Source organism: Pyrus communis, chromosome 8 (assembly GCF_963583255.1).
Source record: "Pyrus communis chromosome 8, drPyrComm1.1, whole genome shotgun sequence".
In the NCBI taxonomy this organism is placed as follows: Eukaryota; Viridiplantae; Streptophyta; class Magnoliopsida; order Rosales; family Rosaceae; genus Pyrus; species Pyrus communis.
This window is the reverse complement of record NC_084810.1, coordinates 9,199,322-9,220,234: the sequence shown is the minus strand read 5'-3', so window position 1 is coordinate 9,220,234 and position 20,913 is coordinate 9,199,322. Positions and strand designations below refer to the sequence as shown.

At 36.1% G+C, this 20,913-nt stretch overlaps 1 protein-coding gene across 2 annotated transcripts; it reads left to right on the top strand.

Moving 5' to 3' along the window:
• Positions 1 to 6,740: 6,740 nt before the first annotated feature.
• Positions 6,741 to 20,154, top strand: LOC137741390 (TMV resistance protein N-like). 2 transcript variants are annotated; one of them, XM_068481110.1, is made up of 9 exons: positions 6,741 to 7,086; positions 7,179 to 7,744; positions 10,960 to 12,106; positions 12,262 to 12,534; positions 12,657 to 13,727; positions 13,838 to 14,524; positions 14,615 to 15,201; positions 15,745 to 16,733; positions 16,842 to 17,161. In XM_068481110.1, exons 2-8 carry the CDS (start codon positions 7,218 to 7,220, stop codon positions 16,691 to 16,693), a joined length of 5,241 nt encoding a protein of 1,746 aa, XP_068337211.1. In that variant the 5' UTR covers positions 6,741 to 7,086; positions 7,179 to 7,217; the 3' UTR covers positions 16,694 to 16,733; positions 16,842 to 17,161. The 2 variants fall into 2 exon arrangements, with proteins under 2 accessions (XP_068337211.1, XP_068337213.1); XM_068481112.1 differs by lacking the exon at positions 16,842 to 17,161 and adding an exon at positions 20,039 to 20,154 and having other exon boundaries at positions 6,741 to 7,744.
• Positions 20,155 to 20,913: the final 759 nt, after the last annotated feature.

The following is a 20,913-nucleotide window of genomic DNA, read 5'->3' as shown; positions in this document are numbered from 1 at the left end:
TTACCGCTTTTGGAATGGCATGAATATCCGTTAGAATCTGCCGTCAAGTTTTGGACCACATTAGCTTGTTGAACTCTAGACGCCTAACAGCCGCATTAAGTAGCTATGGAATGAAAGGGTAAAAATGTTTTTTTAACTTTCCTAATATCTCATAACAGCTTCTGCTGATGGAAAATTTGTTGCAAATATATCTTTCCAACTCTCAAAGCTTGGCAAAGACTCTTGACTTCAGTATGGTGACCAATGGTCCCAAATCTTGAGGAGTTTATCCTTGAAGGCTGTGTGAAATTATTAGAGCTTCACCCGACAATTGGGAGTCTCCAACACCTTGGTTTATTTTGTTTTGTTTTTTATTTTATTTTTTATTTTAAGGGAAACGATAGCATTTTATTGAGATATCATAAATTAAACAACATCATAGAGGGCCTCCACAATTTCATCTGGAGGCTCCTCAAACCAACAATAATTAAGAGAAGAAGAAATAGCCAACTTGGCCATACCATGGGTCGCAACATTCCACAAAGGCCCACAAAAGAGCATGGATATCATCCACCAGCACTCTTCACAGAGAACAAACCCTTCGCATCATAGTTCCATATTAACTTATCAAACAGAAGCCTGCAACTCAATGGAATAGCTAGAATCAGTGCATCCTCATCATGAGGAAATAAGGCAATGACCAAGTTGATGTTCCAAGACACTGTATCCGCAATAATCAAATCTTTTACATATTCCACTCCAGCAATCGGAGAAGAAGGCATGAGAGGTCGAAAGAGATGGGGATGATCAAGTCATCGATCATGCCATATTCTAATCAGGCTGCCATTACCCACCTACTAGCGAAACCCATTTTCGAATTGATCCTGCTTCCATAATGCCCCTCCAACACATAGATGGGGAAGATCCAAGTGTTGTGATAGGGATTTTTACCACCTGCAAAAGTAGGGAAAAAAACATTTAAAAAATACTTGCAAGAGTACAAGGTTGTCGTAGTATAGCGGCTCAAGCAAAGTCTTTTTCCATAGGGATTGAATGAATAATTTGTGCTTAAAACCAACTCTTAATTAATTATTTAAAGCAAAGTTTGGAAAAATGTTGATTTTAGAATTTTATATAATAAAAACGAATTTTAAAATAAAACAATTAAATAAATTAACTAGAGAACAATTTAAAGAAAATCAATTTGTAAAAGCCTAGAGTTCCGCCGTCATCATAACAATCATATGCAAATTTACCAATTACTTATGAATTTCTACATACATGCTTTGAAGGTTAAGTTTTCCTAATACATATTTTCCTCATGATATTCAAGCAAAAACGTATATCTAACATGCAACCCATTTGTGATATTCAGATCAAATATAAACATACAATACTCATTAAGCTTTGTGAAAACCTTTTGAAAAACCATGCAACCCTTAAGAGAGTGATGTTCGCCTCAAGTGAACTTACAATTACTAATCACAAGAAGCCCTCCTCAATTTCAGAGTGATGTTCTAACAAAAATTCAAATTACTTGTCTAAAAACCCTAATGGTCGCGAATCACTAAGACAATTACATAGTTTAATCGCAGTGATTAATAATTCAAAGCAAGCATGCATCCATTCATAAGCAAATTAATAAAATCACATATTCATACTAAGGCTCAAGGCATCACCCTAGCAAAAGAAACTAGCTACGAACAATTATAAAACAAAATATTATTGAGAATAAGGATAAAAAATGGCTCCAGGTCTTGATTTCGAATACAAGTGAGCCCCTTCCTTTTTCTTCTTTTCTTTTTGTTTTATTATTTTATTATTTTAATTTATTTGCTTCTTTTATGTTTTTCCTTTCTTTTAGTTTCTTTGTCTTAGGCGTTCGTTTTTATTAAAGTAGGACATAAAATTAATTATGTCAAATTTCTGTTTTACAATAATTAAATACAATTTGGTTTGCTTCGCATTATTTAATAATATATGTGGAGAACGACCTTATAAGGATCTGTTTATACTACAATAACCTTGTCATTCTTGCAAGTATTATAGAAGTTTTTAACACCTTTGCGTGTGTGGTAAAATTCCTATCAGTAGTTCCCTAGAGCCTAGGGGGAGTTCTAAAAATGTTGAAGTAAGAGAACTTCATGAAGAAGATTTTATATCATATGAGGACACGGAAGAAGAAGGAGATGATGAAGAAGTTAAGTTTGAGTCCGACACGGAGAGAGTCTTGGAGGGATATGGTGAAGAGGAGTTTGATGCCTAACTTTGTAACTTTGCAAGTATCTTACATTATTATATTTCCTTATTTTCCTCCTATTTTGCATTTTATGTGGTTTTAAATTGTGAACTTGTTGTACATGTGTCATCTTGCAATACTCCTTACTATGGTTATATGGCATATATGCTTTATGTGTTTTTAAATTTTGGACTTGTGGGATACTCTTTTTGCATTTTATCATTCTTTTATTATCTTATCCATGGATTTCATATTAGTATAATTTTTTGTAAGTGTCAATATGCACTTATTTACAAGATATATAAGAAATTTACTTAAATCAGCCTAGGCCGCCTAGGCGCCCACCTAGACCCCGCCTAGCCGTCTAGGTGCTAGGCTCCAACCCACCGCCTGACTAGTGCCTAGCGTTTTTTAGAACCTTGGTTTATTTAAGTGTTCAATAAGTCTCTTACAATTTATTGGAAACAATAAAATGCAAAATGAAGGTTATCTATTTTCTATATAAGTGAGTTGTAACCTAGGCATGTGTCTAGAAGGGTTTAGGCGAGCTAGGCGGGTGCCTAGGGGATCTAGGCTGGCACCTCAGCAGGTCTAGGTGTCATTTCTTAATTTTTAAACGTTTAGGGATTAATCGAGGTGGTGGCTAGCCGCCTATCATCTTCCAACAAATGCAATTCAAGACGAATCCGCCAATTTATGGAACAATTGTCACTTCATCAAACGGACGAGAATTAGAATAGTAGTTTAGAAGTTTAATTGTAGAGAGGTCAGTTGTTTACGCATTAATACACGAATACATAGTCTTTTACTGCTTGTGAAATTATATACCTTAACGATCTATATTTACCCAATTAAAAATACCAGCTCTTCAATCGATGGACAATTTGTCGTAATACACAAATGATAGAACAAATGATCGTAGCTTTCGGCAACGAGAATTATAAATGTATTTTAAAAGTTGAGTTGTGATAGGTTTAATCGGTTACAAGTCCGCAATTTTTCATCTTCCATGCAAGTGAGGTTTGCAGTACATTGATGGTCTGAATTCACTTATATTGTTTTTACTTATGCTTATGTGGACCACTGAAATTACAATTTTTTTTTTGTAAAATTCAATACATGACAAATACGTATTTATGCCACTTCCTTTTTGTATGAATACGATTGATGTTACATATGTAAAACAAGATTCTTAGTGAAATATTAGTTACCATATGAAAAAGATCCGAGCAAATTTCAACAACAAAAGAAGAAAAAAGTATGAAATTGGTCAGCATATTAAAAGCGTAAAATTAAAGTGGAATTTTACATGGCGTAGGAATTCCGAAGTATTGATTCTTTACTAGATAAGGAAGAATCAAAAGTGGAATTTTGCAAGTAAAAGAATCAATACCCAAATGGTGATCCCTTTGTTTGTGTATTTGCTGCAGGCGTGTTCAAGTCAAGTTTTTTAAGGAATATTTCTTCAGATAAATTAGATCTAATTTCATAGATGCCTTTAAAACGAAAAACAACTTACATGAAACAAATTTATTATATTCATAATGTTTTTAAAAATGCATTGTCATGTGGAGAAATTTAAATTTATACATGACAATGAATTATTGTACTTGAAGATGTCACCCAACTTTAAACTCATATCTAGAACCACAAAACTTGTGGCTGGGAGGAATTTAGTCCAATTCCACCGACTTGGTAAGTCGGTTCATCACGGTTATAAATATGAGAGATTGTGTTGCTATGCAAACTAAGAGAGCAAGTAGTAAGAAGTGAAGGCGCCAAGTGAGAAGTAAGAAGAAGCAACAAAGCTTCTAAAAATGTTTGAGTGTTTCTTTTTTTTTTGGTAGGTTTCTGGGAAGTTTAAAATTAGGAAGTGGGATCCCTCCCCGCTATCGTCAATCCGTCTCTCTCACTTACAGCCGGCGTTCTCTCTTTTTAGTACAAACATCATTATGACCCATTTTATCTTTTTAACAACAATCATCGCACCTTTTCTCTCTCACACGCTACCCCCTCCCTTTTTCCCATTTTCAGCCGAACTACACACACACTCTACCTATCCACTCAACCAATATAATATTCTTCCTTACTCCCCTTTCCCACTGACTTCCACTCAACTCTCCCCCTTCTTTTTATATTTTCTGCCATCCCACTTCGTCTCTCTAATTTACATCTCTCTTTCCCTCAAACTCTCTCATTCTTCTGTGTGCACAGAGAGCTCCGAGAGCCCCAAAAACAAAGAGCTGCTACTCCATTTGGTTAGTATTCATCCAGGAACATCCGTTAAAATTAGAGGTTTGATGTGTGGAGATTGGTAGTAGGGTTATCTTGTCAAAGCTCGGAATATCAAGGTGAGCGGTTTATGGAATGTGTTGCAAATTATACTTATTTTCAAATATCTCTATTTCAAGTCAAGCATGTTGGATTTGTAAAAATACTTTTGAAATTATTAATATAGTAATATGTGGATCTTTGGAAGTTATGGATCAAAAATCCAAGATGCAGATCTTCTGGATTGAGTTATATAGAGTTATAGATTTTACCGTTGACTTTTGACCGAAGGTTTACTTTTGGTCAATGGATTTCAAATCATTCTAGAACGTCCTTGGGGATGTGTTTTATGTAAGTTACGTGTTCTATCGATTAGAATTCTGAGACGTGATTCGATAATTGTTTTAGGAGCCGATCGTTTGAGACACCTCAATATTTGTGCTAAAGAGTTGTAGCACAGACTTCAGGTGAGTGAGTTTTTTCCTTTTTATAGTGTGTGTGTGATTGATAATTTCCATAAATGCTTTTGAATTGATTCATGCACTTCATGCCATGATTAAATTATGTTATGAGAAATGTTGCACTGTTGTGAAATACCAAGATGATTTTACGCGATGCGCAGGTAAGTTCATGTAAATTTATTATGTTGATTGGAATTATTGCATCATTATGGCATGCTCATATTCATATAGTTCGCTCATCATTGATGCACTGGTGTTAGTGCTCATCCTGGGCCAGGACCAATTCTTCACATGATGTTCACCTCGCACCTCATGCTCGCCTTGGATCCAAGTAAGTGCTAGTCCTGTTGTACAGGTCGCATTAGGCGACTTCGACTCGTAGATGACGCGCATAGCTCTAGTCTTCACGTGATCGTAGCACTAGAGCGTATATTATTACACTTAGTTTGGTCGTACAGGTCATATTAGGTGACTCCAACTAGTGTGTTAGCATAGATGGATGAGTAATATGTGCAGTTGTACAGGTCACATTAGGTGACTCCGACTACGTGCTAATATAGATTGTTGAGCATATGATTTATTCATATTGCCGTTGAGATATTTTATTGTGGCATATTTCTGGATTTATTGTCGGCATGCATTTGATTTCATACTTATACTTAGTATGATTTTTAGGAAACTATATTTGTTTTACATCGAGGGGTTAGTATGTTTAGAAAACAAATGGATTTTATGAACTTTATTTTTAGGCCCACTCACCCTTGTTTTTCGCCCCTCCAAGTTTTAGTATCTGAGCTTTCGTATCGACGAGGATTCTTGGCAAATATTGATATAGGTAGTTACCTTCAATGGTATAATTCTCATTCCACTTAACTGTACTTTATTTATACCCTGTCATCATGTGTGAAATTGATTCATTCCCGCTCACAGCGCACTCTTCAAATTAGGCACTTTTATGTTTAAATTTATTCACATTTTCCACTACACTATACTTTATGGCTTTGTCACCTTCCAAATATCGATCAGCACAACTCGATTCGAAGTTCAAATGGGCATTCCGAATCGGGGTGTATCAATTTTTATATTATTTCATTTTCTCTGTTTTATTATAAAAATTTGACTTGATATTTTGTTATTAAAAAAATTTGACTTGATACTTTGTTTTATCATTTTATCCAAATTACCTATTAACAATTGCTTTGTCAACTTAAGGAAAGTAAAAATATCAAACTAACTCTGTCAATGAACTAAAAAAAATAATTAGATTAACACACATCTAGGTAATCATATCAGTTGTTATTATTTTTCTTTCACGTTTTTCTCTCAAATAAAATAAATTTTTAGTGATAAAATAGTTATTCAAAAACAGTGGCTAAATATATGGACCTCTTCAGCGATAAAAAAAAATCATTTGAAGGTCGTCACCGAAAGGTTTTAGCGATCATTTTATATTCTATCTTTGTAAATTTTATTTTCAAAATTGTATAAGCACATGCATAACATTGTACAATTGCTAGTTCTTATTAATTAGAGCAGGGCATATTTTTGTATATTTCAGTATTTTACTAATTGTGCAGATGGAGCTTTATTGCAAGTGACATAAAGGAATTATGCATGTGAACTAGAGTGAGTTCAATTCTCCCTATACTAGCACCTCTACTGACTCTTGTTTGTTTTAGTCTTTATCTTATGTTGATTATTTTATTCTTTATTTAAATAAATTAATCTACAAGTTATTTAAAATAATTAAAACAAAAAATGAAGTTAGTGGTGTTGGTTTTTGTTATTTTATTTTAATTTTATTTTTTACAGCGACATCAACTACTTTGAACATGGGGTTTTTTGTATTTTTAAAACCGTTTTGCCGTTTTTCAATGAAACTGACTTATTCAAGAATTCTGAGTTGGGAGAGGTATTTTATGGTACTTTGAAAGCTTCACCTATTTAGCATTCTCACGTGAAGATATACATGAACTAATTTAAGCGTCGTTTTGCAATAATACTAAGAGAACTTGATGTACCAGTAGTACAGCAAACTCTCCTAAACAAGAAAAGAAAGATAGTTCAGCAAAACCCCTCTTCTCTTAATTATACAAATTATACAAATATTCGTATCACTATCGGCCTAGCTAGCTAGTAAGTTCCTTTAATTTACTCCATTGTCTTCCAGCGCGTTCATAATTTTGTATCTTGTATATCCTCTTTCTTCTTCCTTCTATTCTTCTTAGCCTTATGGATACTCTTCGTCTCCTTCAACCTAAACACCAATGAAGCATGGGGAAGTTCTAGGAGATTGCATGGGAACCGAAAAGGCACATGCATCTCCTGCAACCCCTGTATGCGTACATGAGGTCTTCCTGAGTTTTAGGGGCGAGGACACCCGCGATGGGTTTACGAAATATTTGTACACTGCTTTGAAAAGGAAAGGAATCAATACATTTCGGGATGACGATAAACTTGAGAGGGGAAAGACCATTAAACCAGAACTCTTGAAGGCAATTGAGGAATCGAGGTTGGCAGTCGTCATTCTTTCAGATGACTTTGCTTCTTCAACGTGGTGTTTAGATGAGCTTGCGCATATTGTAAAGTGCAATGAAGACAAGGGGCTTCAAATTTTTCCAGTTTTCTATTACGTTGATCCATCTGAGGTAAGAAAGCAAAGAACAGGAAATTTTGGCAAGGCCCTTGCTAAGCATGAAGAAGATTTCAAGAACGAAATCGGGAAGGTGGAAAGGTGGAGGGAAGCTTTAAAGCATGTGTCGAATATCTCCGGATGGCATATTCAGAAAGAAAGGTACGCACTTCTCTTCTCAATGAAGTAATCGTATATCTGAACTGTTTTGATAACAATATATGCCGTGAATTATGTTAGACATTTAATTTTGAAATAACAAGTTAAATGCTTAAATCACATTCCATATACTTTACTATATAGATTTCCAGATTTGTAAGGGATAAGGAAAAACCTTTTGTATGAAGCCACGATGAAATACACCAACAGATCTTCTCCTTCTGTATTCCAAAGTGCCCAGGCAATCTATCGGTCAAGCATTCAGAACAGAAAACACGCCATGATGAAATAAACCAATTGATCTTCTTATGTATAATTTGCCCAACAACTAATCCTCCTATCAAAGAGTAATTGTGGGCCAATATGGAGAGAGTGGGTTATAACCTCTCTGTGTTGGTTATTCCAATAAGTCGTTTCCAAATAAGAGTCCTAATATATCTTCCTAATTTAAATATAACTCTATTTATTGTTTGAAACGGCAAACTCACATAAGTAATAAGTATAAAATACTTACAGTCTCCCACATAAGTATAGCCAATTTATCAAGCAAAGTTGCGTACAATAACAACCAAGCCTTATCCTACTAAGGTCTCATTAGGTATTTTTTTTTTATTCACCAAAAACTGCTTTACTTTTAAGTTAAGCAGTAAAAAAAGGTTTGGTAAAAGTAAAATATCTTGTTTATCTTAAAAGCAATGACATCCAGATAACAGTTTTTAAAAGTAGCATGTAGGTTGCTTGTAGAAGTTGCTTTAATAAAAAGCAGAGTTGAACCTTTGATGAATATTCTCAATTGTTGTAACACCTTCATTAATTTTTAAAAATATTATTATTTAGCCTTCTACATACATTTTATCCCATAGAGAATAAGGTGATCTGTTACCACCTACCATCACCATTGTTGCCACCACCATCACCATAACCAAAACCTCCACCATTGTCGCCATCATCATTACAGCTACCGCCGCCATCACTACCACCACCACAAAAACTGCAATCGCAACCGCTACCACCACAACCACAACCGTTACCACCGCCCCTACTACCATTGTTACCTTTGCACCTCAACCACCACATCCCACTATTAGCACCACCACCTTACCTCCACCATTACTACTACCATCACCACTACTGCAACCACCACCATTACTACCATTGTCCCAGCCACTGCTGTCATCGCCCATACTCTTACTACGTACTATGTCCATTTTTTCATCGTATACAATTATATCATTGTACATTAAAATTTACCACACGCTTTTACACTATTTTTTAAACTCACAACACTTTTAAAATACAATGAACCAAACGCCCATACTCCTACTACGTACTATGATCACCCAACATTCTGTTCCAAAAAGTATTGCCGGCCTTATTGTCGTCTAATAAAAAAATTTCCTTCAACTATAGTAGCATATGATGATCGCACAACACACCCCCCATACACTATTCCACTTCATCCACCAACATGTATTCTTTGGTTGAGATCTCCATCTAATTTTTCGTTATTTGCAAGATAGATCCAAGATAACCAAAACGTTCACTGTTTGGTACTTCCTAATCTCCAACCCCCACCCAAATCTAATTTGGGCCCCCATTCCCACTATACAAGCACTTCATATACTTTGTCTTGAACTCCCACATAGTGTAGCCAATTTATCAAGCAAAGTTGTTGAAGAAAGTTGAGGTTCCACCATAAAACCAATTGGTAATATGAGGAGCAACCCAACTTATAAGCCCATCCAAGGTCCCTCTTTTCATCAATGTGGGATTCATTCTCAACACGCCCCTTCACGTGTGGCGAATTTTCAAACCTAACATATGGCCAACACAACGGGATGACGTGGGGCGCGTGTGGCCGTTCGACTTCACAAGTGGGACAACCTGCTCTGATATCATGAAGAAAGTTGAGTTTCCATCATAAAACCAATTGGTAATATGAGAGTAGCCCAACTTACTTATAAGCCTATGCAAGATCTCTCCTCCCATCATTGTGGAATTGATTCATAACAATTGTGTCAGACTAAATAATCAATAGTGGTCACTGAGTTATACATAAATAGCGGATGACATTTAACAGTTGATAATTATGATACATATAATTGAACTTTAGAAAACTTGACACAGATATTTTGTACCAACACTAAAATCGCAAACTAATCATATCATAACATAATGTTGCAAACAAGGAATAACAGAAGAGAGTTTAGGTACCATGAAACTCCCACATTTCTATGGTCCTATGATGTCGTGAGCATCGTGTTATTCTGTGCAGCTTTTGCCAAGCTAATTAAACCTGCATCAGAATCAAAAAGCAATTTCACTTCATAAGCAAACTATCCTGATATGATTTCACTTGTCAGATAGAAAACTATTTTTTTCATAAGCAAACTATCATGATATGATTGGTTAGATAGATTCACACTATTCTTTTGCTAACCATTATTTATTTTTAACATCTTATTTATAAGTGTATTATCCGTTTATGTATTTGCTCCTTTAGTTAGGTCGAATGATCTGCAAGTGGGTTTATGTTTGTTTGTTAACGTATGTTGTAATGCTCATGTGCTGCATTTTTAATCACTTCTATCAAACTTTATGGATTCATTTTTTCAGTACTTATGCCTCCTTTGGAATTTGGAAGTTTCCTCGCCCCAAACATACCATGAGAAACGCATAACATTACAACAAGCGAGAAATTTGCAAATGACTACTTGGAAGGCATCATTTACAAATCTCTTCACAAATCTTTGTAATGCTCATGAGAAGCGTTTTCTAATTCCTCGTAACCAACTTTTTTGTGAACTTTTTTTTTTTTTTTTTTTTTTTTTTTTTTTGCCTAAATGTCTTGAAATTTGAAAGTCCCTCACCTAAACATAACCTAAAGGACTTACAAATGAATTTTAACTGAAGGGAAGTCTTTTTTCTTGATTTTTTGTTGGTGGGATTTTCTAATTTCATATTGCGAGAGAGAGGACACATGGAGAGAGGACGACGGTGAGGCTCGTAGCGGAGTTGTTGGTTTCAGAAAATAAAAAAATAAAAAATTGGATTTCAGAAAATAAAAAAATAAAAAATTGTGGGGTGAACTTGGATGATTGCAGGGTCTAGATAGAAAAAACTCTTCTTTTGGACTCGTCACACATTATCCCTTTTCTATTTTTGTATTGATGGCTGATGGAGAATTCTTACTAAAAATGCTTTATTATTTTTTGTAGGTCTTATGAGTCAGAAATTATTCAGGAGATAGCTCAAAAGATTTTAGATCTGCTGAAACCGTTACGTGCAAACAAGGATTTGATTGGAATAGATTCTCGGCTAAAGAAAGTGATGCAGTTGTGCTTTGATCCAGCGCCATTATCCAATGATGATGTTCGCACAATAGGGATATGGGGAGTTGGGGGCATAGGAAAGACAACTCTGGCACGACAAGCTTTTGAAAAGATCGTGTTAGAGAGGAATGAGGAATTTAAACACAGATGCTTTCTTGACCGTGTAAGAGAGGAATGCGGAAAACATGGCCGAGGTCTAGTGTACTTGCAAAATTATCTTTATAAGACTCTGCCGGACAGCAATCAAGATGATCAGATACAAGACATCAGTAAAGGGAAAAAGCTGTTAAGTGCAAGACTCCGTTTCCATAAGGTGCTCATCGTCCTGGACGATGTTGATGATTTTGAACAGATCAAAGCTTTAGCAGATTGTTCTTGGTTGGGTCCAGGAAGTCGAGTCATTGTAACAACCAGAGACAAGACGACCTTAAAGAAGTGTCAAGTAAATGATGACAAAATATACGAGGTTGAGAAACTGACTCCTGGAGAAGCTTTTCAGCTCTTCTGTCGGAAAGCCTTTAAGAAAAGTCATGCTCCAGATGATCATTATAAAGACCTGTCCGACAAAATTGTCGAGTATGCCAGTGGCCTCCCATTGGCTCTTCAAGTGCTAGGTTCATACTTGAATGAGGAAAAAGATTGGGCAGAAGTGTTGGATAAACTTAAAGAGTATCCTGAAAAAGGCATTGATGGTGTGCTTGAACTAAGTTGTCGTGGATTAGAGAACACACAAAGGGAAATATTTTTAGACATTGCGTGCTTCTTCAATGGAGAGGATGAAGTTCGTGTTAAAAAGATACTAGAAAGTTGTGGCTTCTATCCTAACAATGGTATACTTGACCTCGTTGATAAGTCTCTAATTACAATTGAGCACAATAAACTGTGGATGCATGATTTACTACAACAAACGGGTCGACAAATTGTTGTCAAAGAATTTCCTAAAGAGCCGGGAAGACGTAGTAGGTTGTGGGTTAATAACAAGGCTTACAAAGACACAGAGTCGTGGCATAATGAAGTACTCACAGAAAATACTGTAAGTATTAATACTAGTTTGTGAGTTAATTATTCAATTAAGGGGTTATATAATTGACCCAACATACCTTTATAGGTGTTTATAAGAATTTGTTAATTTTCTGTCTTACCAGATTGCTTATATATCTAACTTTTGAACTTATCTTTTTGGCATAGGGAACAAATCTTGTTGAAGGCATGTTCCTATGCTTGCCTGAGACGAGACAAATAAAGTTGGATGCTGACCCATTCTCAAAAATGTACAACCTAAGATTGTTGAAGATTTGTAATGCAAACTTTTCTGAATGCCCTGAATATTTCTCTAAGAAGTTACGGCTTTTGGAATGGCATGACTATCCGTCAGAATCCCTGCCATTGAGTTTTGGACCGCATCAGCTTGTTGAACTCAAGATGCCTAACAGCCGCATTAAGCAGCTGTGGAATGAAAGGGTAAGACACTCTTAACTATACCTTTTTTTTTCTGGCGGCGAAATTATACGCAGAATTAGTGGAGGAAGATGTTCAGGCTAAAATGGTTTTTTTTTTTTTGCTTTACAAATATCACATAACAGCTTCCGCTGATGGAAAATTTGGTGCAAATCGATCTTGCCAACTCTCAAAGCTTGACAAAGACTCTGGACTTCAGTATGGTCCCAAATCTAGAGGAGCTGATGCTTGAAGGCTGTGTGAAATTATTAGAGCTTCATCCGACAATTGGGAACCTCCAACACCTTCGTTCATTGAATTTAAAGGGTTGTGAAAGTCTAGAGAGCCTTCCCCCTATCAGCTTGGGATCTCTCAAAACTCTTATTCTTTCGGGCTGTTCAAAACTCACTAAGTTCCCAGAGATTGTGGGAAGTATGGAAAAGTTGTCACGACTTTATTTAGATGGAACAGCTATAAGAGAGCTGCCGGTAACATTCGAGAAGTTGAGAGGTCTTATTTTGTTAAATCTAAAAGGCTGCAAGAACCTTCATTTGAGTCGTTCAAGCATCCTTGGTAGTTTGACATCTCTGAAAGATCTCAATTTGTCAGGCTGCTCACATGTTGAACTGCCTGAAAACATAGGGAACTTGCAACATTTGGAGGAGCTTGATGCCTGTGACAGCGGCATAAGAAAAGTTCCCTCCTCCATTTCACGTCTGAATAAGCTTAAACTATTATGTTTAAATAGATGTAAAGATGAGCAAATGGGTTTGCAGTTGCCTAACTCTTTCTCAGGTTTGACCTCATTGTATAGATTAAATCTAGGTCAATGCGGTCTTGAGGAAGGAGCCATCCCTGATGATATTCACTGCTTATCGTCATTGCTGTATTTGGAATTGAGAGAAAACAATTTTGTGAGCTTACCGGCAGGCATCTCTCAACTTCCTGAGCTTAAACAACTTGCCTTGGCTAGGTGCAGAAATCTAGAGTCGTTACCAAAAACTCTTCCATCCAAACTAACACACATAGAAGCTCGTGAGTGCCCAATGTTGAAAAATTATTCAAATAATTTGACAATACGGGCTGATGGCGGTTTCTGTCACATAGATTGTGGAAACCCTTGCGAGAATGAAGAGAACGAAGACTATTGGGCGAACCATTTTCCACTTCCAATTCCAGAAGACCATGCTGAAACACACCTTCCTAAGTACATAGAGGTACTCACACCACATTGATTTTTCAAACTACCAAGCTTCCTCACACTTCTATATCATATAGCCTCACTCACGTCTTAATTTCGTCTAATTTTTCTTTTTCAAATTTGCAGGAGGGAATAAAAGATGAAGAGCCATTTCAATTTCGTTTTCCTCACAGTGCTATAATTCCCGACTGGTGTGGTGAACATTCAAGTCGGCATTCTGTAACTGTCCAACTATCTGATAGCACGTGGATAGGGTTTGCCCTGTTTGTTGTTTTTGAACTTCTCGTGAAGGAAGATTTTGATAACAGTTGGGAAATGGAAGACACTTTTTGCCATTTTAGCACCCCGGAAGGTCGACTTAAAGATCCTCTAGTCCTTGAAAAGTTTAATAATTTCAGAAAGGGGTCGTATGGACTTTGTTGCTATGAGCCACGAGGCGGGCAATTTGCAGGGCAATTGAATAAGGAAAGTAGGCTACTTAAAGCTTCAGTTTCAACGAATAGACCTGATCTGAAAGTAAAAGGGTGCGCATTACAATTAATATACCAAAAAGATGCTGCAGCGTTTGCTCACAATTTATCAGAATCTGTTAATGGACATCTGAATTTGGATTTTGGTCGACATTGTAAGAGAATATTGGATCAGGCAAGGGAACTGAAAAACTCTGGTGAGGTGACAGTAATTGGCTCTAATCTACAAGAGCTAGGATCAACTTCAACTTCAAATCAAGGCAGCAGTAGCCAGAGTACTACTTACTCTAACATCGAGCAGTCAAATGGGGAGTTAGAGCTGTTGGTTTCAGCACTGTATGAGGTCTCTCTTTCTTTCTCTCCCCTCTCCCTCTCCCTCTCCCTCTCCCTCTCCCTCTCTCACTAAAAGTTTAATTATATATGTACTGTGTAGGGATGCAATGGACGCGAGAAGAATTTTCATTTTATTTTTTCTCATCCTATAATTTCACGCTGGTTCATCCATCACTATGCCGGAGGCGTAGCACTTTATCGCCTTCCTCAACACTTATATGATGACAAGAGATGGGTAGGATTCGAACTATATGTTGTCCTTACCTGGTCTTCATCTGATTACAACAATCCTCCCCATTCTGCACGGCTCCATGTTGATTTGTGTTCCCCTGAAAGTCGTATAATGCATAGGTGCATCAAAACACACAGTTGCCTTGGACAAAAGCAACTAGTTGTTTTGCACATCCCACGTGCGTGTTTTTCACAACATGAGTTGGATCAATGTCAAGGTGTTGGCGCTTTGTGTAGAACCAGTACCCCAGACGTGGAAGTCGAAGTGTGCGGGAGCCGTCTGGTATATGAGCAAGACTTGAAAGAGTTGATCAAAGCATTAGCAACTGAATGCACATTCAAGGAACCACTCCACCTACTTTATGTGCAGGCACGAACATATGTTGAAAACATGGTGGAAAGTCCACTTCGTGAAGCTTTAACGGTTCAACGTGAAGCACTAGTACCTCAATCCAGGTTAGAATTTTTTTTTTTATTTAAACACCCCAAGGTTTGTAAGAGGCTAAAAACTCATACTCATGAAATAATAAAAACACCAGTTTTAGCCTCTTACAAATCCCAAACATGAGAATGAGTTTGGGGGTTCTGCTAGCTCCATGTGATCATGCATCATGTTTATGAGTTTTTTTTTTATTTTTTTATTTTTTTTAATTTTGTTCTTTTCAGATTTGTAAGAGGCTAAAAATGGTGTGTTTGTTATTTCTCATTTTTTTTTCTTTTCTGTATTTACTTTTTGAAGCTTCAATGAGGATCGTAGGATTAAATACCACAATTTTAATTGTTTGCACAAGAAGTCTGTGAGTGACTTCGGGCAAGAGAGCACAAGAAGTATTAATCAGTTAAAAGGTTTTAATAAAGAAAAGTGATGGGTGAACGCAGATACGAGTGATGTTTAAATATAAAGGCCCTATACTTAATTTCATACGCTGACAATTTGTCATCATGCATTACAAAGTTAATTTACAATCTAACAAATATTTCTGTGGAATATTAATGCAGAGAGATCTGGGAAGTTTCTAAATTGTTCTGGCAAGATCTGCTTCTGAACTCAGGTCCTGAAGAACAAGTACATGAACAAGATTTCACTTCAAGATTGCACTACTACAAGTGCTATCTCGAACAAAAGCAAGTCCTTGTGGAACCACGTGACCATCTACTTGTCCATTCCAAACGCTATCTTTTGGACAACTGGGATTCCATCCAACAACATGATGCGGAAAGATATTCAGAATCATTGGATAGACGGTTATACATCATGGCTGAGAATCAACTCTATGGAAGCTGTAAAATAGCTGCGTGGAAAAAAAGTATTGTGGAGTTGCTTCAAATTTGGAAGGAGGCCATTCTAAGTCTCAAAGGACATACAATATCTGTTTTGAAGCTTTTCAATCCTTCCGCACCATACAACTTTTGTTTCCCTCAGAAGCAAATTCTAGAATGGTTTAAAAATCAGACTAGTAAGTCATCCGAGATCGGAATGGAACTACCTCAGAGTCTGTATGATGATGATAATTGGAGGGGACTTGTGATATGTGCTGCTTTTTCAGTCCATGAGCTTCCAACTGCTGCCCTTGAAAAACGGGGTTCAGAAATGACTGTCGAATTTATGTGTCACTTAAGTAATGAGGAGTATTGCTTGAACCCTATTCCCATTTGTTCCACAACTAAAGAGAAATTCAAGTGGTTGCATCTCCGTGGATTTATCTGGCTGACTTACATACCCCGAATTTTCCTGGCAGAATTCAAGGACATAACACTTGTACTAGCGAGAATTTATCATACTTGCCCAGGCTTGACTGTCGAGGATACCGGTATTCGTCTCTTATACAAGCACGAAGTGGAGGAGCTAAAGCAATCAATGACCCAGTGCTGGACCTCCTTCTTTGACAATTCAGACCTCATCCGTCAATTCGTAGAAGAAGATGAAATTATTCAGTCGAGTGGTTGATGAATTTGAACAAGGAACGACGTTCGGAGGACATATCAAGGTCTGGTCGCTTTCTCTGTCACTCTATGATATTCCCTTCTTCGTCTTCTCTCTCACATCAAACTCCAGCATAATTATTAATTACTGACATGATATTTGTAATATGCAGGACCATGGATCCATCGGGACTTTCATAAGCATTCCCCCAGGCTCATAGTACTACTGAATTTATGAAATAAATTTTCTATGATTGGCTGTTGAAGAGAACCAATTAAATAAGTGCAAATAGTTTGCATGGTTAGTGAAGCAGTGCTTCACTGTTTAATTTTTGTCTTCGTTTTGCCAGTTAGTACTACGAAGACTTTTGGCTTTATGAGCTCCTTATAAATAAAGGGATGCGTGTTGTACGTTTTATTTAATATATCCATATTCCAGACTGAGTTATGCAATTAATAAGAGTTGATAGTTCTCTCAAGGAGACCTTGCATTTCAAACCCGACCCGACCTGACCTGTTAAAATAGGTATTCGGATGAGTGTTTAACGGGTCGGGTGGTTAACGAGTCAACCCGTTAAACATCCGTTAAATAACGAATTATTTTGAGTGAACTGTGAAACCCGTTAACCGCCCGTTATTGAGGGCTTTTTTGTAATTTCAGTAGTCAATTATAAGCATTGCAAACTTGCAGTTTACCCGCATTGCAGACTTTCAGTTTTGTGCACTCTGTCTCGCATTGCAGTTTTGTGCACGCTGCTTCTGGTTCTGGCTCCTAGCCTCCCGTTCTCTCCCCCATCTTCTTCCTCATAAATTACCACTCTCCAGTAAGCTCCGATTCCCTTCCACCTCTTCTTCCATGGCGTTAGATTCGGTGCTATTTCTAGTTTACTGATTGCTAGCTCATAATTAGTTTACTGATTATTTTCAATTCTTAATTCTCAATGTTACGGTTAGCATTACTTTTAATCCTTCAATTCTTGCTGGAATGCAGATTGGAATCAGATTGGAATTAGTTTACTAATTGTAAGCATTACTTTTGTTATGCATTGAGGATTAGCTGCCATTGGTTTCACAATTTGTTTTTTAATAAATAAAATGGGGCTGTAATTGATTTGGATGAAATATTAAAATATAAAAAATAAAAAATAATGTTAACGGATGAAATGGGTGACCTATTAGCTTAACAGATTGGGTTCGGATGATCTGTTAGCTTAATGGGTTGGGTTCAGGTGACCTATTAAATTAACGGGTCAGGTTGAACTTGATCCAAACCCAATAAACCCGACCCGTTTACAGGTCTACTCTCAAGTTATCTAACTTCTTTACTTTTATCTTTGATTTGGACGAGTGGTGCACAAAGGTGTGATAAGTTTGTCAACTTATAACCAAATTGGATGGAACAAATCCAAAGTTCCAATGTTGAAAACAGAAAACCATGAGTAGTTTTTAATCCAATTGAAATGACTCGTTTGAAAGTGGTTTTAGAATTCTTAAAATCATTTTTAGTGAAATTCTTTTTAGGTTCTAAAAGCACTTAATCAGTGCTTTCTACAATGCAAGAAGCACCAGTTATTTGCTTTTTGCAGGAGACACTTCAAATGGTTTTTTAGTATTCATTTGTATTTTACTTCAAGTGGTTTCAATCATTTTAAAAGTATTTCCCAACCAACAGAAAATTATTTGTTGTAAATTGCAAGTTTGTAACCAATTTAGTACTACAGTCTAATAGTATTCTTTTTATTTGCAAATAAAAAGTCTAGGTTCGAATCTTAAAAATAACAAGTTTATAAGCATATTGGTTATACTACAGACCACTGCTCCGTACATATAAGCAAATCTAGGAAATGGCAGGTTCATAATTAAGCATGTTGGTCACACTACAGACCACTACAACATATAAGCTATTTAGCAAGGAAATGATCCCTCAGCAAAGGTGCTAACTTGGACGCTAAGTGGTTTCAGCGTGGAAATATAGTTGTCATTAATTTAGTCACTATACATTAGTCTGTGCTGCGACGTAAATTATTAATATTTTATCGAAATTTATTCACATATCTATGAATTAAAAAATAAATATTCAACAATTAGATCATCGAAACTCATTGTAGATTGAGCCCCATAAGGTGTCCCTCACAATAAGTTTATTCGAAGAATCCTTCAAGAGGTATATATAGAACTATTAGATTAAAATTTATAAATCATATAATGTAGTTGATGATTAGATTATTATTTAGATGTTGATTAACGTACTTATTTTCTATTGACCCACCAAATCAAAATGGTCATTGAAATTGAAGATCAATCAATGTAATCCCTCAATATGGATGCTGCAAATCAATGTCTTCATTCTTTTATATTTTTGTAAAAACTTCTGTTATTGCACTGATGTGGCACACACGTGAGTCCACATAAATTAAAAAATTATTAATTCTAAATTATAAAAATAATAACAAATAAATGAAAAGAGAATTAACATGAAAAAAAGGCTTCATGGCTGAGAACACCAACCCAACCACCAAGCCACCATCTTCCCGACTTCCCCACTGCCAGCCACTGTTCCCAACTTGTTAGAGTAAAATGGGCGATTCCTAAACAAAACGCATGAGTCTGTAAAGTTAGACCAATGCATATTTCAGTTGTAATTATTTTAGTCTAAGTTTGTCTTTCATGCTCTTGATCACAAAATGGTAAATTTAGGTAAGTTTGTCATGCATATGCATTCATATAGTTAGGCTCAACTACAATATATTAGATCAATCAATTTGGTTTGATTATTGCTGCCGTGAGAGACCTACAGAGAAAAGAGTATACTTGGGTTTATTTACATCATGAGCTAGGTTTTAATCAAAGCCCATGACTCTAAGTGTGAACAAAACCCTAGCATATACATCCGGATCAGTCACTTGATAATTTAGTTTTATGCCTTATCTCGACACCTTCAAATGTTTTTGTTTTTTATTTTTATCTCATCTAATTAGAGTTTTAAGTCATGTTGAAGTCTCCTACTACAGCTTATATATATGAGATTACATTAGGGTTTCTCTGTGGCTTCCGCTTAAAAAATACCCAGATCATTAATCCTCGTGGTGACTGCCATATTAGAGAAAGTGCACCGAGAATAGTCATTTTGTTTTTTGAGTATTACTGATGCATTAGTTTTTGAGAAGTCATGATCATATCATAATCGTAGAAGAAGATGAAATTATTCAGTCGAGTGGTTGATGAATTTGAACAAGGAACGACGTTCGGAGGACATATCAAGGTCTTGTCGCTTTCTCTGTTACTCTATGATATTCCATTCTTCCTCTTCTCTCTCACATCAAACTCCAGCATTATTATTACTTACTGACATGATACTTGTAATATGCAGGACCATGGATCCGTCGGGATTTTCTTAAGCATTGCCCCAGGTTTAGGGCAAGTTTGGTGATTGTTGTAAAATAAAACTGTTGTAAATAAGGAGTGAGAATAAAAGGTTGTAAAATAAAACTAAATCAAATATAAGAATAAATAGCTGTAAAATAAAACTGTTGTAATATAAAACTGTCGTGAGTATGTTAAATAACTAAAAAATGTAGGATGTGAATGTAATATAATATAATATTTCATTGTGTTTTTATTTATAATATTTCCTTCTTTTTGGACTCACTCTCTCCTCTCCCTCATTTTCTTCGTCTTATTTTTTTCCGTCTAACCTCTCATCTCCTTCATTTTCTCCACAAAAAAGAAACCTGACAAGTCGAAACCCAATATTCCCCATTACGTCCGTTCCTCCGCCAAAGGCTTTGGAAAAAAATAGTAATTTACTATATTGACCATAACTTTTGTTTTAATTATTTTCAATAGTTTTATTGACAAAGTTAATTTGGTCTTTTCAATATTCTTTTGTTGACAAAGAAAGTTTTGTTAATAGATAGTTTAAGTAGTTCTACTGAAATAAAATAAAAATGAGTCCGTCCAATAAATTTGCCATTTTTATTAATTGTATGTAATGGCAACATGGAAATTTCATGGGATAAAAAAGCTAAGTAGGCTAGAAAGGAGAACTAATGGGTTTAAATAAAATTTCTCTTAACATTATTATGCCTGGTAGAAAATATAAAGGAGAGACCATGTAGTATCCCACATCGCCCGTGAGGGCTTGGTCTTTGGGCCTTATATATCCATTGTCAACCTTAAGTTTCAACTAGGCCTTTTGTGGACTCCCTGAGGGGAGAGCAGGCGTTGGCTATGGCTGAGTACCGA

Bases quoted from the DNA above. Each gene is read 5' to 3' on its own strand.
- LOC137741390 (XM_068481112.1), top strand. From the start codon at position 7,218: ATGAAGCATGGGGAAGTTCTAGGAGATTGCATGGGAACCGAAAAGGCA. The intron at 7,745-10,959 runs GTACGCACTTCT...TATTTTTTGTAG, and splicing joins TGGCATATTCAGAAAGAAAG to GTCTTATGAGTCAGAAATTA. The intron at 12,535-12,656 runs GTAAGACACTCT...ATCACATAACAG, and splicing joins AGCAGCTGTGGAATGAAAGG to CTTCCGCTGATGGAAAATTT.